We start from the raw sequence: 17,177 nt of genomic DNA on the forward strand, positions 1-17,177 counted from the left end.
AAAAAATAACAGCTTATAATTAGTTAAAAATGCAGCTTCAGAATAGGTGGAAGGAGATAGAATTGTAATAGTATTAGTTCGTGCTTTACCTTCTGATCCACAGACTTACCTGCAGAGAAGCTTGAAGTCAATCAGAAAAGACAATTTGGATGTATACCTAGGACAGTGAATTGTATGGTGTGGTTTTGGGACCTTTTTTTTTTCCTTTTTTTTCTTTTTTAGTATATACTTGAAAGAAAACTGCAACTCTTGTCAAGATCCACTCATAAAAACTTGCCTTTATCCCAACCCAAGCAAAGTTTTAACCTTTCTGACCTTTTACCCTTCCAGGTTACTTTCTGACCTTTTTGGAACCAGTAAATAATATCACCATAGTCCAGGGGCAGACAGCAATCCTTCACTGCAAAGTAGCAGGAAATCCATCTCCAAATGTCAGATGGCTAAAAAATGATGCTCCGGTGGTTCAGGAGCCGAGGCGTATCATCATAAGAAAAACAGATTACGGTTCACGTCTGAGAATCCAAGATCTTGATACGACAGACACAGGATACTACCAGTGTGTGGCTTCTAATGGGATGAAGACGATAACAGCAACGGGAGTGTTGTTTGTGAGGCTTGGTGAGTTCCTGGGTTTTATAATTGCTTGGACTTCTTTATAGGCTAGGTATTTGTTTTTCCAGTAAGCTAATGAGAAATAAGTTTATGTTTTAAGAATTCTCGGTGTGAAAGGGAATAAATAAAGCCATCGCCGAGCACCTTTTCCCCAGCACAGAACTCAGTGAGTTGAACGTGGTACCCATTCACCAATAATAAAAGGAAGTAAGTACAGATGGAAAAAACTTTGAACTTCTATTGAAGAAAAAAAAATGCTGAACAGGTGGTGTTCAGTATTGCTGAGCCCATCCTTCTGAAAGATCATGTTTGTATTGCTCCATGAAGCCTGGCCTCAAGTTCTGCTCTTTGAGAGCTAAAGGTACACGACCTAACAAGAAGTACTTGCATTGACAATAAGAGACTTGATCATTCCATCTGAAAGCAAAGGTTTTATTTCTTTTTCTTGTGTTTCTAGTGCCATGAAAAATAATTCAAGACACAATTTCCTAAAGTTTCCTCTGATCTTATAATGATAATGACTACTCAACTGTTTGTTTATAGTGATTCATTAAGCACTGGCTATCCGACCTTGTTCTCAGCGTGACAAAGGTTAGGTGCTTAATCTTCCTGTACCATAAACTGATAGGAATGCTCAGGTAGGGCCTAGAAAGGTGTAAGTGATGTGTCTAGATAACATATTGGCCTTTAACAACCCGTGTTTCTATGGCAGCAGATATTTTCCAACAGAAATAATGTCCACGCAGGTTGTTGCCTGAACAGACAGAAGATACACGTGATTTTTATTTGTGGTTTTGAAAATAGCAGTATGTAATTACATGCGGGAATCTAGAGGCTTTGGTTTGAATCTTGAGGCTAACTTTCCTTGAAGAGACAGTTTGCTATTGACTTTTTTTATGCAGTTTCCTTGAGCCAAATTTGCAAGCAATGTTTGTTTGTTTTATATTTGCAGGTCCAACAAACAGCCCAAATCACAATCTTCAGTAAGTACATGTTGGAAAATTACTTAACGTACTCTGACCAATTTTATTCTGTAAGAATTTGTTTCATAAACTCAGTAAATACTGCCTACGACCACAATGTTTTTGCTAAAAATATCCAGCATGATTGAAAACTCACAGATGACTGAAGAGTTCTGATTGGGATTTATGTTTGCTTATTTTGTATTTTGAACAATCAGAATACCACAGAGTCATGATGTTTGAACATGATTTATTTACAGGGCAAGTATTGGCTGGGAAAGTGGTTAAAAATGAATGGATAAAATGCTTAGGTTGCTGCAGTTGTAAATCTACCCATGTCATACTGTTGTGGCTTGAAAAGTCAGATAAAACAGGATTAAAATCTTCTCTTTGAACAATTGAGTACCCCCTATTTGCTAGGTGTCATTTTGACTTCAGTGGTGACTTGGTGATTTTTCTTAGCTATTTCAGCCTGCTTGCAGATGCAGTCATAAAGATTAACATAGATCGGCTTAGTGCTTGCTTTATATATTAGTTTTAGTTTCAATAACACATACTGTGTAGTTTATTTAGATTGCCACTTGGGAGGCAATGCCATACGTGGCTGCAGTGGTCTGACCACTACTCCATTCCCTTTATATTTCTTTCAATCAGTAGTCTTACTTATATGAAAATAATACCAAATCCTTTTATATATGCATAGTACGTGCAAATGAATTTAGATAATTTTCACAAGGTTGAAATCATTTTTCTTAAAATATTTTTCTTAAAATTGATTGCTATTCAGCTGTTCAAAACTGTGTACTGAAAAAATGTAATGATTTTTCTAGTAACTGAAATCCTATTTAAGATTGCACACAATTTATTTCAGAAAACTGTTTTACAATTGCTCTACAAAGGGAAATAGATGAGATGCCAGGAAGCTGTCTGATCTTTTACAAGATGGAAAGGCAGTGACCGAGACAAGAGTTAGTGAACTAAAATACACATACTGAAGACTGAACTTAAGTTCAAAGAACACTTTTCTCAAATACAGCTGAAGAGTATCTAAGAACAAGGTGAAATTCTGGGATCTAGGTTGTACATTAATTAATTTCATATTGTTAGAGGAATAATTCATCTTATTTCTTTTGTTTCCTTAGTATTTTCCAGCATCTTTGGATGCATTAGATCGTTGCTACTCTACAAGTAACATAGTTTTTTAATGATCAACTTTTGAGAGTGAAAAAATAACTGTTAAACAAATTTCTTAATTACATGTCCACTAAAAGGGGAACTGAATTAATACTTCTTAAGTAGTACCTTTCATTCCTACTTTACCTTATATTTGATAAATTTGTTATTCATTTATACAGGTTTTGAGTGATTGGTTAAGATAAAAAAAATAGCTTTTAAAATCATATTATTTGGGAAAAACAATGAATATCATATGAATTTGGTACTAGTTTGGGATTATGACACCTCTAAACTGGTCCTGAACTACTGGCATCAGTGTTGGACATTGAAGCAGTAGTTGCCATCTTGTTTTTGGGTCTACCATTGGAAGTGAGATGAAAAGTATAGTGCTGGTAGATATTTTGTATATCCACTAAATGGAAGAGAGAGCTGAAGCTTGAGAAAAACTGCCTGGGATTGGAGGTTGAGAGAGAAGTCTTGAGGGAATTAGCATATGAGGTGTAGGGTTGTGCAGTGATGGTAGATTTTTTCCTCATTGTATAACTTCTATTTCAATTTTTTTTGCACCTTCCTACTTAACCAGTTTCTGTACAACTTTCCAGTTTTCACATCCTCTCTTCTTACATTACTTTTCTTTCTATTTTTTTTTCCTCTGCCTTACAGTTGTTTCAGTGTTTCTCTGCTCCATGACTCTTGCAAATAAAATGCTGTAATTTGGCAGTGCTAATTTTTATTAATTGAATATTTTGTTTAAAATTGTGCAGGTCAACTTATAAACCAGAACAGTGAAATGGGGAAAATAGTTATTGAAATACCTAGATGCTTGGAAAGGGCTGATGTAGAACAGTGGGCTCTTTGTTTGCTGGCTACACAACACTGTCTGGTGTTGAACCTCCCAAAGTGCCATCCTCCTGGCATTAATGTTTCCAAAAAGACATGCTTCAGTGAAAGTTCTGAAACCTAAAACCACTGTGTCTTGGTTTAAAACTGTACCTAATGGAATATTACAGGATAAAAACCTTTATCTATATAAATAACATCTAGCAAGGTATTTTTGTGTATCCCATATGTTTTGCTATGTATTTTTAGAAATTATCTAAAAATTTAGAATTGCTGTAGATCAAATGTACATGATGAAGTCATATTTTGCAGTGCAAAAAAAAAGGCCTTGACTTTCGTGTAGTGAAGTCAAGACATTTCCATTAAAACTGAAAAGTGAAAGATTTCATTGAACACCTCGTGTGAAATTTAGGGACTTTTGTTGTTGTTGTTTCTTGTTCTTTTTTGTGTTGTTTTGTTTGTATTATGGTTTTGTTTTATGTTTTGGAGAGGTTGAAGAAGTATTTATGTTCTGTGAAGGCTTGTATCTGTAGAAAGTTACAGAGGTATTTCTATAGAAATGGAGAAATATAATCTATCCAAATTATTTATCAAAAATTAATAGCTAGTAGAAATTAGTTTATAAAGGAACTAAAACAAAAAACAAGGAAAAAAACTAGTCTCTGAGCAGCCTTTACTGTACAAAGGACCATTTTACTAGAGGACTACACTACTACAATATCAGCCATCAGGGTGAATTCTTTCTCTCCCTGCTCAAAGCTGTTATATTTTTTGCATTACTAACATCATTTTCTTTTTCCCTTCTCAAGAGAGATGTTCTGTTCAATGAGAAAAGTGTGAATGTGTGGACATTAAAAAATTGGATACTATATATCAGAGAATGGTACTTTAGTATAGTTTACCTTTAAGCAATGGATGCAAATCTCTTCAAATCTAAGAATAGGAAGGCAGTAGCAGCTGCCTTCCCTTCCTGAGATGCTGCTTTTACAAGATAATATTATTCTAAGAAGATTGCATGTTCAGTAGTTTAACTTATTTTTCTCTCAACTTGAAAAGTTAAATTGAATTTTACCCATCAGGCAAATTCCTGATTTGAAGACATCATTCCTCATAGTTTCTGACAGTAGTGGTAACATCTTGCAGGGGACTTAGGATGGAAGATACCAAACAGTTTGTTGGCAGTAAAATCTTCTGGAAACTATGGTAAGGTTTTAGCAGAAACGAAAAGAGCACAAGAGCACTCTGTTAAAAGTGCTATGCTTTTCACACATGTAATTGATGTGGTCTGCTCATTATGGTAGGAGCTGAGTGTCTTCTTCTAAGCGCTGTGTAGGGGAACTAGGATTTCAAAGCATAAGAATTCATTTTTTTATTGAGCTCTGATTAATATTGGTTCTGAATTTTCTGTCTGACAACTGTCTACCTAACAATTGTAAGGAAAAACAGGTAGGAAGAAGCACCTTTATTAAGTAGGAGTTGCCATTACCTTGGGAAGCAGTTTTTGAGATACAAACCATTCAGAATAAATTTGCAGTGCTCACAAACATTGTTTATTTCAGGCAGACTGTGTTAATAGTAAGAATTTAGAAAATGAGTCAGTTGAAAAATAAGAAAAAAACTGTAGATGAGAAAAAAAATTCTTTCAAATGCTTGAAAGTAGAATGTCTTTGAAGACTAATAACATGGAATCATAGAATTGTTTAAGTTGGAAGGGACCCTTGAAAAGATCATCTAGTCCAACTGCTCATCTGAGTTAAGACTCTGGCGAGGAATTCCAAGGTTAGGGTGAGCTTGCATAGCCCACGTTTATTATGTAGACAAAACACACCTGTGCCTTGCACAGTGATAACCTTGTGCCTGATGTGAGAGGTGGTCATACAGCCTTGTTGTGGGTGCAAGTATGTGATAAATTTACACGTTATCACAAGCTGGAAAAGAGGCTGTGAGACCTTGAGAAAGAGAAAGAAAGGGAATGGGACACTGGAGTACTTTGAACTGAGGTCACCTCCCTGTCCATGTCTGAGGTTATCCAGGAAGAGGGCTGTAGCTATGGGCAAAAAAGATTTTGTTAACTGGCTCCATCTGGCAAGCTAAAGGTAAACACTTTATAAAGGAGAAATACTTCCCTACAGTTGAACAGCAGCACCACTACTTGTATCTCTTTCCTTTCCTTGGAGAGGCAAAAACTCTTTTCTAGTCTAAATGTAGTTCAGGCACAGGATGTTTCTTACAATTCATATTAACAGATGTTTGTATACCCAATACATGGCTATTTCAAATCAGAATTTACAATTATTCAGGCATCTAAGGACTAGGTGTTAAAAAATAGGACTCCTATCATGGTACGGCCTGGTTCAGCCTAGTTCAGTGACAGGGGACGAAGGGACTCACAGTCCCACACCCTAGGAAAAGGGTAAGGGGAGAGGGGAAAAGGTAGGGAGATGGGCCTAGATGAAACAAAAAGAAACAGTGGAAACAAGCTAAGGAAAACAGCAAATTTACTAAATATGATAGTGGAATGAGAGACAATACAATAAAATGCAATATCATTGGAATTGAAGCTAATAAATAAAGTAAGAGAGGGAGTGTTTGAAACAAAAGACCTCACTCAAATGCTGTAGGTGAGACAGGTAGGGACACAGCGAAGTGGGCAGAGTGTTGTGGCTCCCAGTCAGTTTCATCTTTCCTTCTGAATGGAAAACAGAAATGCAGTAGTGAAGTCTTCTGAGAGCTGTAGTTCACTCTTGTAAGACCAAATAACTGGAACTAAGAGCAATCCACAGAACTGCATCATTAACTCTTTAACTTCCAGTGCACTACATGATGTTATGATATGGAATACTGATACAAACTATGACAGACTACTCCTGAAAAAAAAGCTTGCTGTAAAAAAATACTTGCCTTTTGTTTCAGCAGAATACACACTTGACTGAGATGACCATATTTGAAGTATATATATTTTTCTATAGATATTTGTGGTATCATGTTGAAGTTGGAGAGTAAGCACATACTTTGTGTTCTGGTTTCCTGCTTTAATCAAGGAAGAAAAAGAATTTTGTGGTTAAAGCACTGGACTGTAATTTCAGAGGTCTGGATTCAGTTTCTGGCTGTGCTCCTGTCTCCATGTGTGATTGCAGCAACTTGTTTAACCTTTGTCTCTCCATTTCTTGTACATCAAATGGATATAAGGTCAATCTTCAGAATTGCTGTGCCTTTCACTGTTAGCAATCAGACAACTTCAAAATGTTTAGGGTGCATTCTCTTTTGAAAGCTGGGAATATTGTTCCTATCTAACAAATGAGGAACTGAGGCAAAAATTGTCTCAGGCTGGTCCACATTAAACAGCAAATGTTTGCCTTGGCAGATTTCCTGGCCCTCTCACAATCCAGTTTGGGGATCTGGCTGGAACACGCTGCAGTTTAGTTCTAGCCCTATGTGTTAGTTTCCTTTTTAATTTCAAGATTGGAAGGAAGGCTGTATTTCACCTTGGTGTGAGACACAGACTCTTATCAGAGAATTTTGATCCAATCCACCACCACAGATCTACTGGTCCACCTCTTAAAGTGTCCTTTGAAAAACTGCCTAGGCTGAGACCAGAAACTTGTAGACAACAAGGCTTTAGTGAATCAGCCAGAACTCTTCTTTTTTCATGACGTATTTCTCTTTATCTACTTTAGAATGTAATTTTTTGGAGTAGTAATTTTTTTTTTTTTTTTTTACTCCAGTTATGTTGTATCCTAGTAGAGCTCATAATTATATTGTCACAAATAAGTATGTAATTGAACACTGTACTGTCCAGGGCTGTACCATAGACTCAGAAGAAGCGTAGTTAGCTGTCTGTAATGGAAATGGAGACATTTTTATTCTACTCTTACTTTTGTTGTTTTGAAAAATAGCTTTTTTTTTTTTTTTTTTCCCCTCATGAAAGATCTAGAATATGTGTAATTCAAGGCAGAAGTACTGGTTTGGGTTACTTGGTACCACACAAGATTCTGGCTTCTTCCCACATTATGTTATTTACTTGGCTTTAATCTCCCATTTACACATTTTCTAAGCTTCAGTGATTAAATTGTGAAGGATCTATGTTCTGTAGTGATAGAAGTGTGAGTTCTACATGAACTTAGAAAATTAATTACTAAAAAATAAATAAAATTAATTTAAACATCAAGTGTGTATTGTAACTAACATAATTAACACTGTGGAGCAGACACTACTGTCTGTGCATAGGACAGCCTTCTTTCTACTCTACAGAGCAGAGATTATGTTTCTCCTAGCCAATATTCTATCTTACCAGGAGTGACCCTGAGATGTGCACATGGAGCCAGGAGCTGTGTCTGTATTATCTGCAACTTGTTATCTGAAGAAACTATTGCAAGTGGCTGGTTTTTCCTTCATTTTAAAGGAAGGAAAAAACAGAAGAAGTTGACAGGGAACACTGAAAAAATGGTTAATATTTTATTTCATTCCATTACACTTACTAGTCCACTACTTACTGGTTCAGAAACCTCCACAAAATTATGCCAAGCACATGCAAAAGTGAGTAAAAACAAACCTCCAGAAAAGCTGTACCTTCTCTGTCATACTATAGAAATACTATAGAAATCAAATGTCCTTGAACCCTGAAAGCTATTTTGCGCTGCACTATGTGAGAGCCTGATTGCAGTGCCAAAAGGGTATGCTTATGGGACTTCCCTGCTTTTGGTCAAGGCTTGTAAATAGCTTAGGAAGAAGTGTCAATTGATTACACTTTTGTCTGCTCTTACAGTTAAGCTGATTTTGGGTTAAATTTGGGGAAAGACCTTCGATTAGCTGTACAGCAGTAGCACCCTTTTAAATGGGTGGAACATGTAATAAATGTAATGCATACCACTTTGTTTTTTATATATAGGAACCATGCAGGCAGTACAACAAAGTGCATGAACCTTCTCTTTCCTAAGAGATCTGCTTGTCCAAAATTTGGAAGTTTGATTTACAGATGGATATTAAAGATAATTGATGGTTTGTGTCAAGAGAATTTACCCATAGTTTGTGGGCCGGGTCAGCATCCCTCCTACTCTACAGAGAAACTCTGAGATGTGTGTGTACGGCCAAGAGCAGCACACAGCTCTGAGTTTGTAAAAAATATGACGCCAATTTGCCCTCTTCCAACAAATTCAAGATCAGCAGCAGGTGTCTGGGTTTGGACATCTCAGTGAAGCAATTTATATTAAACTACCAAATAACTTGTAAGCAAAAGAAGACATTTGTTGATCCTTTTAAGGATATATGTAAATTGATTTTCAAAGTAGTAATGGGTTTGGGGCTTTTGGCAAGTAGTTCTTGCAGCTGTTGGACATCCCTGATATAACTAGGGATCTTTAGTTTGTTTTGATTTTACTTCCTCCCTCTCTCCCTTCCCTTCTTTCTTTCATTCTGTAACTTAAATGACTTTCAAAGTATTTATTGTATGTCCTACAAAGGGACAGTTAAATGTCCCTGAGACTTCCTGTCAGCATTGGATGCCACACTGTGTTTAATTAGAGTTCTTTAGGGCACTGAATAGCTTCTAAGTGCATACAGGGAAAGGGTGAATTTTGTAGTTAGGCTCTAAAGTAAAGGCACACTATTCTAATGGAAAGTGGGCAATCTAACAAAATAAGCTAATGTTGTAACACCACACCATAAATAATCCTTTCAATTTTTATCACTTTATGGTTCATTTTTTCCTTACATTTTGTACAATTTTGTTCCCTGAATGATCCTAACGAACAATAGATGCAATTCATTTAGTGTACTTGACAGAAGGTGAAGCAGATGGCACAAACTGATAAAATTAAAACATTTTCCTTCAAAACTAAATAACACAAAGTGTGATGAAGTGCATTGTTTCAAAAAAGAGAGAGAGGGAGAAAGAAATAGTAAGGAAATTTGCTTTCTAAAATTGGTACTGCTTTGTTAATCCTAAAATCTGAAGTCTTTGAGGTAATACTGTAATACTAATTTAAAATTTAAAATGGCAAGAAGCTCATCTTAGGCACAGTCTCTCTCATGCTTCTCAGAAAAGTCATTCATAAGTTCCATTTCTTATGTGGATAAATCTGATTATAACACAGAAGATTGCTTCACGTGGGAGATAATATTTGCTATATCACAGAAATTTTGTTTTTTAAACCTGTGTGCTCACACAGAGACACAGGTCTTTTCCCCCTAAAGCATTTATTTTCATTTCCACCCATCTTACTGTGCTTTCCTTCAAATTGGGAAATTGGTTGTTTTAGCTCAATGGAGAAGGTAAGTCTCAGCAGGATGGCCTGTATAGAAATCCTGGTGTCCTCATCTGGCAGTTTCACAGAATATACTTGAAATAAATTCTTTTTTTCCCACATCATGGCTGCAAGTTTCAGATTGCAAAGCAATGACCAGAGTGGTAAGGGAAGCACATATGGTGTTAATTTTAAAAGTTTCCCTCCAGGAAAAAAAAAAAAAAAGAAATCTACTTCAGGACTGGGTGATGTAAAATAAATAAATTAATTAATTAATTAATTAATTTTTGCACAGGAATAAACCTGTGTATTTCTGGTGGGAAGAATGCAGACTGCCTTCCTACTTTCTTCTGCAACAGAATGCAGTTTATTACTTGTTACTTAAAAATATATTCTTAATACTCAGTCGTTTCAAGACAATGCAATGTGCAGTCACTTGTAAATTTTCTGTCACTCAGACTGAGAGGTATATCAGTATTCATATGATCTTCATTTTCAACCATTAGGAGCTAAGTCCTGACATGCTAAACTTAGGAAATACATTTGATTTCCTAATTGAGTTTTCTCTATTTGTTCATATTAATGAGCAATTTAGTAATGTCGAGCCTGATTAGATTAATTTATGGGGCTGTGGAGCGTCTAGAATCGCTACTGACATCCTATCATGTAATAATGTTTGTGTGATATCCTGTGTGTGGCATATGGAAACAAATTGTGACAGTGAATTTTGCATATGAACTGTTTTGCTTTGTTTGAAGAACAATGCAGTATTTTTAGAAGATTTTAATTTAAAAATACATTTAACCAACAGTAAGTGCATGAATAGAAAAAATGAAAAAAAAACTGGGGTGAAAGTAAATGAGTTGTGATAAACGTTCGATCAGTGGTTTAAAATTCAAAGGAAGAAAAGAAGGGGGAAGTTGTCATAGAGGAGTGCATGAGGCCTGGCTGGATACACAGACCTTTCAACAGATTTGGGTGCTTCAAGGCACTGTGCCACCAGCCCCACAGATGTTGCTGCTGAACCAAGAGTGGCTTCTTCCTATCCTTTTTCAATGGCTGGGCAGAGGAATTCATGTCTGTTTTTCTTCTTGAGAATTCAGGGGCTCTGATAGTAGCTGGTATTACATTTCCTATGTAGAAGCTAATTTTCCTAATTTGGAGAAAATCAGCAATCCTATTATGTGGAATCATGATGACACACCAGAATTACTTTGTGAGGTCTGTACTCCTTACCCGTACCAGCCAGACCTCTGTTGCTGGAGCAGATAGCAGTAATAACAGGCTACTGTCTTCAGAGCAGACCAGCCCAGAGGAAAAGGAGCACACTTATAAGTAGACAGAAATGAATAGCAAGAGAAAAAATATTAAGTTTTGCTCCAGATTAAGGAGAACTGTGTGCTCTTCTGGTGGAAGCCTCTTTATGCACCCCCCACCTGCTACGGCCTCTCGTGCCTGATTTCTTTGTCTTCCTGTGCTCGTAGCAAGCTCCTTGTATAATTGCCTCATTTAACCTTAAGCTCCAACCATGATACAGTTGCCAGACTGTTTCATTTTCTCACCTGCTCTGCAAAGCGTGCTGTACATTGCGTATTTGCAGAACTTACTGTCTGCACTCTCATGGGCTGGGATGAGCACACAGGGATGGAAATGACATAAAGGCTGGACAGATTTGGGTAGTGTTTCATGGGTTTAGCAAAAGGCATGTCCCAGCATGTCTCAGGTGTCTGCTCAGTAGCAGGGAACACGATAGCATTGCAATCAAATGGCTATTCTTTTTCCTGGTAGTGGTTTGGGTTTGGAATGTGCTTTTTATTTTTTATTTTTTCTTAATGACAGAAATAGTGTTTTTTCTCAGGATCTGTTTTTCAGAACACCTGAGCCATATATTTTGAAGTTAAAAAGAGATAAATTAGCTTTGATCTTTGGAAGATTCCAGCTCTGATTTTTTATTTATTTATTTATTTATTGTGAAGAAGAAGAGCTATGAAAATTGCCGCTAACACTAAAACATTCTCAGACTGTGACTTTCTTCAGTATTGCCTACAATAGGTCGTTCCTGTTTCATCCATAAAAAGTATCAGAAAATCTAACGAGTATTTCATACTAGCACTTAGACGCTTGTAAAGAAATCCCTTACTTGGTGCTTGGGTTTTCTCATAAACAGAATATGCCAGGCTTTTTGTTTGTTTGTTTTTGTTTGCTTTAGACTGGAAAAATTACTGAGAAACTGACATTTTAATATTGTATAGTTATGAACAGTTGGTGTTATTGTAGCTTTAATAAAAATTATCTGTGAAGAACTCTGAAGATTCACACTTACATGTACTTGTAATTTTGCAACCTTGAATTTATAGCCTATGCTGTAATGATTTCTCCAGTCGACATGTTATCTCTGTCTTATCTGAAATAGCAAAACTACCTCTGTTATCTTAAAAAATAAACAGGAAAAAAAAAATTATATCCCTATGTTTCCTTTCATTTTTGGATTGCCCAGGTAAAACATTTTTAATTCTGAAACAATTTTCAATTGAAATGACTAAAAACTATTTTTCACAAAAATGTTTGAAATTTTTTTGCCATAGTTAAAAAAGCTAAGAAATACTTTACAGAAAACTGCTATATTTCCCATCATTAAAGATAATACTAATAATAAAAGCTTGAGACATTTCATGGTGTTTCATATTTATTTTTAAAATAATTCCATTGTTCTTCTTGTAGCCTCCTTCTCTTTGGGTTTGTACAGCTGTTGTTTTTGACCATGCTTTCTCAGTCTTCTTTTTTTCTCAAGATTTTCATTCTCCTACCTGTCATAGACAGACATGCATATAAAATCTTGCCAATGGATTTTAATGAAATGAGCAATGATATAACATTTCCAAGATCTTTGTAGGGCTGAGCTGTGTATACTTGCTAAGAGGTAGCATGGAATGAGAAGGAAAGATAAAAAGTGAGGGAGAATTCTGTTTTCTGGCAGTGGGAGAAACAGGGAGCTGCTTGTTAGAGGAACTGTGAAAGGCTCATTGGTCCTACAGATTTTCCCCAGGGATGTTAGAGGGATACCATTTATTACACAGTCGTAACACACCAGGAAAGATAGCTTGTTTTTAAAGAAAAAAGTGTGGAGGGAGGCTCTATGATGTCTTTGGTGAGCAAAAATCAGGAATGCTGCAAGACCAAGTCCACATTCCCATGAGTCTGGCTTTCTGAAGCTTTTTCATTTTAAAATTCTTCTGTAACTCTAATGATAACAGAGATGTTTTTGCTGAAAATATCCAACGCTCAACAAAGCAGACTGGCAGCCTTCCTTGGATTTCCAGCTGACTCGTGATTTCAAGACTTTGTCCCAACATGTTGAAACCTATGAAAGCAGTGGGAGAACTTAGAAAAATATTGTGTCAGTAAATTGAAAGAAATTGAAAAAGAGTTTGTGGTTGTCAGAGGATGATAGCTGGTAATGCATCCAGGAACATTATAAACATTATACATCCAGGAACATTATAATTTTCCCTGTGGAAATTTATAAAGCAGGTGTTCTTGTTTAGCTTTGCTTCTTTCATCTTCATGATGGACAGTCTGCATTACAAATGTCAAAATTATTTATCTTCTGTCTCCTGGCAAATGGCTTAAATGATTAAGCAGATATTCCAAAACCTGGAGTTATTGTTACTCACTGAGTGACTGTGCTGGGTCATGGATAGAACAGTACAATAACTTGTATTTCTGTAGAGTCACTTGTATACTCTACACAGCCTTCGTAGGAACAGCCCCCCTGCGTCTCTACTTCTCTATGTATTTGAGAAGTACTATATTTTGGTGCAGTGAAACCTCTTGTAAATATATACAGCAGTGATAAATATCTGAGTGCACAGGATACCCTTAAACATCAGTCGGATGTGGTATTATGCCATGCACTCTTTGCCACTGTTTTTTTCTTTCCTACATTTTTCTAGCGAGTGCAGTATATTCTGTGTTACAGGAGTGATGGAAAATGATTCAGTGAAAGAAGGGTCATCTGCACCAATTTTCATTTTAATCCACTTAAATCTTTAAACGCCGTAGCTTGCTGCAAGGGCATGGCTCATTTGGGAGTGTTGACACCCATGTAAAGCAGTGCCTTTTAAGTACAGGAGTTTGGTTTGTGATTCAGTGGAGACGTGCTCAAACATTATTGATGCCCACCTCTTTTTTTTTGTATTTAAATGCCTTTTAAATTCCTTGCTTTAAAAGCATCCTCCTTTTATGACTCATGAATATACATTTAAAATTAATTTTAGATGCAGACTATAAAATCTGAGTTTTGCATTTTAAAACGTAACTTTTGTAATCAGTTGTGGAAGTAATTGCAGTAGGCTAAAAATAAGGTTATTGAGAAGTTGCTGTCTGACAACTTGTTTTTCTCTACTTTGTTGCAAAGACTAAATTTGTTTGCAGCTGTGCTTTCATAACAAAATTTCAGTGAAATTCTTTATCTCTTACCTGGTTTGAAGTGGTACTTTGAGTACTGGGATTAACAAATTCATCATTTAGTAGAATCAGTGGAATAAGTAATTGTAATTTTCTTCTTGGACATTGAATCTAGAGTTTCAATTCACAACATACTTTTTAACAACTAGCAGATATTCAAATGACACTCAGACAATTGCTCTGTAAATGTGATGTTAATTACCTTTTTTTTTTTTTTTTTTAGGTTTTATCTCTTGTTACATTTTTTCTCAGATAAGAAGCACAAAAATAAATGCTACTCATTAGTATTTATCTAACTTGTAATGCTGATGTAGGGGAATGTTGTTAAATTCGGTGAGCATCTGGTAGCAAAATTCACGGGCCATATCCCCGGTGAGTGTAAATTGTCATAGGTCCATTGACTTCAACTCAGCTATGACTGTATATACAAATTTCCCCACCTGTTGGTTTTTGACTTTTTAACACTGAGCTCCTTTACTATTTATTACAGTCCGTCAGTGAACAGAAGAAGTTTTTATTTTTTACTTCAGTGATGTCTTTTTGACATTTTAACTATGATCGCTGTTTTCTGTGATTCCAAGACTGCTAATCTTTAGATGCTTGTGAAGATGTGCAAGCAAATGATTTTTTGTGCCAGAAAGGTAGGTCATCTGCAGATAGACCTTTGGCCAAAGAATGAAGCTGTTTGTTCTGAGATGGGAGCAGGTAGAGCAAGAAGCACACGTCATTCCCTGCAGCACTGGCCAAAGGTGCCTCCAGCTAGAAGGTGCTGTGCTGCAGTAGCAGTGTTTTCCCTATCATCGTTTTCCTTGTCATCTTTGGCTTTTTCAAGTGGGCCTCAGCACTGCACTTGTTGTATCAGTGCTGTTTTTTTGTTTCGATTTGTTTTGTTTTGGAAAGTTTAGCGGAGCCTTCAATTCATCTGTACATGTTACTGTATAGGAACAAATTATGAGTAACATCAGGAACAGCTGGCATTAACCCAACCCTTCTCAATGGATGAACAATTAAGCCAATATGGCTTTTAAAAAATCCCATTCTTTATCAAATATTTATACCCTAGTCGTATTGCTTCACAAGTCAGTAGTATTAACTCTCATTGATCTCCTTAGTACATAATGAAGTCTATGAGAAGGAACAATTTTATATCCTATTTAAAAAGCAATATTCTTCATGATTAAAGAAGAAACTGCATTAAAAATTTGCTTTTCTTTTCTTTGATACTTCTATCAGAAATCTCAAGGTACAAACCTGACCTGGAAGTACTAGGTATTTTTCTACAAGAATAGTAACATAGACTTACTATATTTTTGACTGGAAGAAAATTTTATAGAAATGAGACTACATATGATGAAGATTGTATGTTTCTCTTCTCTCTAGTCTAGTGAAGCTGTATTAGTAAGAGATAGTGAATGCTGTGACATGTGAACTCATTTTAGCCATTGAAAAGTGATCCTTCCCTTGAAATATTCTATGTCAAGAGTAGAAGGAACAAATAACAAGGATTGTAGTACCAGATTTTAATAGTTCCCTGTTAGAGGTGTAGTGTAAACAAATCATGGATGTATACATGTATTAAAAACAGAAATCCCTGATGTTTTGTTGCAGCACTTTTCAACACACTTCCCACACACTAACGTGGCTTACCTCTTTAACTAAACAAAACCCTATAATTCCTTTGAATGAAGATACCTTTGAATAACTTGTAAGTTTATTATTTCAGTGTACTGAAACAAATTACTCTCAAAATAAAATTCTAAAATTCTTGTTAGCTTTATTAAAAGTGTAGATTGACTTTTTTTCTTACATGTATTGAATCTGACTACCTAACTTGAATCTTCAAGAACTTTGTCCTCTTACTTGGTTGAGAACTGCAAAGTGAACTTCAGAATTTTGATTGCCAATCAAAAAAATTGATGAATTGGTGTTTTTGACTATATGCAAATATTCTCTGAACAAATAATGTTTCAATTTTGTATACAAAATAACCATACATCAGAAGATTTGTTGTATTATTTTCTATGGCATCTTAAAAAGTGAGTTATAGGAAACTACTTGAGTATAACTTTCAGTGCTAAAATAATTGCAATAATTACTTTTCTTTACTATTTTATTTACTGCAAGTTGTTTAGTTCCCCCTTCTCCAGCTTGCTCCTGTGCCAGGACGGATTTCTAGTTACTTAATTTTCAGTGTTAACCATCATTCTTACAGGGAATTCTCTGGACTTGCATTTTAATCTGAATCTCTATCTTGCTGATGTATGCATTCAAGTACTGACTCCATTTGCAAGTAAAGGTAGTAGGTCAGCTGTGTTTGCAGGGGATGAAGTAAATGCTGAAAACCCTCTTTAGGCTTACATGCTTCACAAGATGATCTTGGTATTGAGCAGAATTTCCACAATTGCCTTTTATTTACTGGGACTTCTTTTGTTTCATTTGGCCTCTGGCCTACTTGACTGTGGCAGTTGCATACAATAGATTGTGTTACATAGATGTCATATAGTGTATTATACCCAGATGTATTCTTATGAGCTTATGAGACTTTCCATTCAGAAAAGCCTCTTTGTTTCCTAGGTATTTTCTTCCATAGTCTTTTGTTGAGTGTTTGTTCTGTGTCACCTGAAATTAAAGTAATGCTTACTGCAGGGGGGTAGCAGTGCTCTGTAATTTTTGCAACACATGTAGCACCCCTGGACTTGTCTCTGTGTGCTTCTGGAGGACATCTTGACCTTCTTTTTTGCATAACCTTTGATACAGTTGTTACATGGTAAAGTTTAAAGGTAAAGAAAGCCATTAGTCCTGAATAACATTTCTTTCTAACTATATGAGGCAAAGCTGCTGCTTGTTACAGCCCAACCTCAGGTCCTGAGGGGCATCT

General features: G+C 36.0%; 1 protein-coding gene across 1 annotated transcript in view; it reads left to right on the forward strand.

The window, feature by feature from the left end:
• Positions 1–17,177, forward strand: part of ROR2 (ROR family WNT receptor 2) — a 150,212-nt gene that overhangs the window by 115,520 nt on the left and 17,515 nt on the right. Inside the window, exons 3-4 of the mRNA XM_031610497.2 lie at positions 331–618; positions 1,565–1,595. Coding sequence (XP_031466357.2) covers positions 331–618; positions 1,565–1,595 — 319 coding nt within the window. The remainder of the gene's footprint in view (positions 1–330; positions 619–1,564; positions 1,596–17,177) is intronic.

This window comes from Phasianus colchicus, chromosome Z (assembly GCF_987193195.1).
Source record: "Phasianus colchicus chromosome Z, bPhaCol1.hap1.1, whole genome shotgun sequence".
Classification (NCBI taxonomy): domain Eukaryota; kingdom Metazoa; phylum Chordata; class Aves; order Galliformes; family Phasianidae; genus Phasianus; species Phasianus colchicus.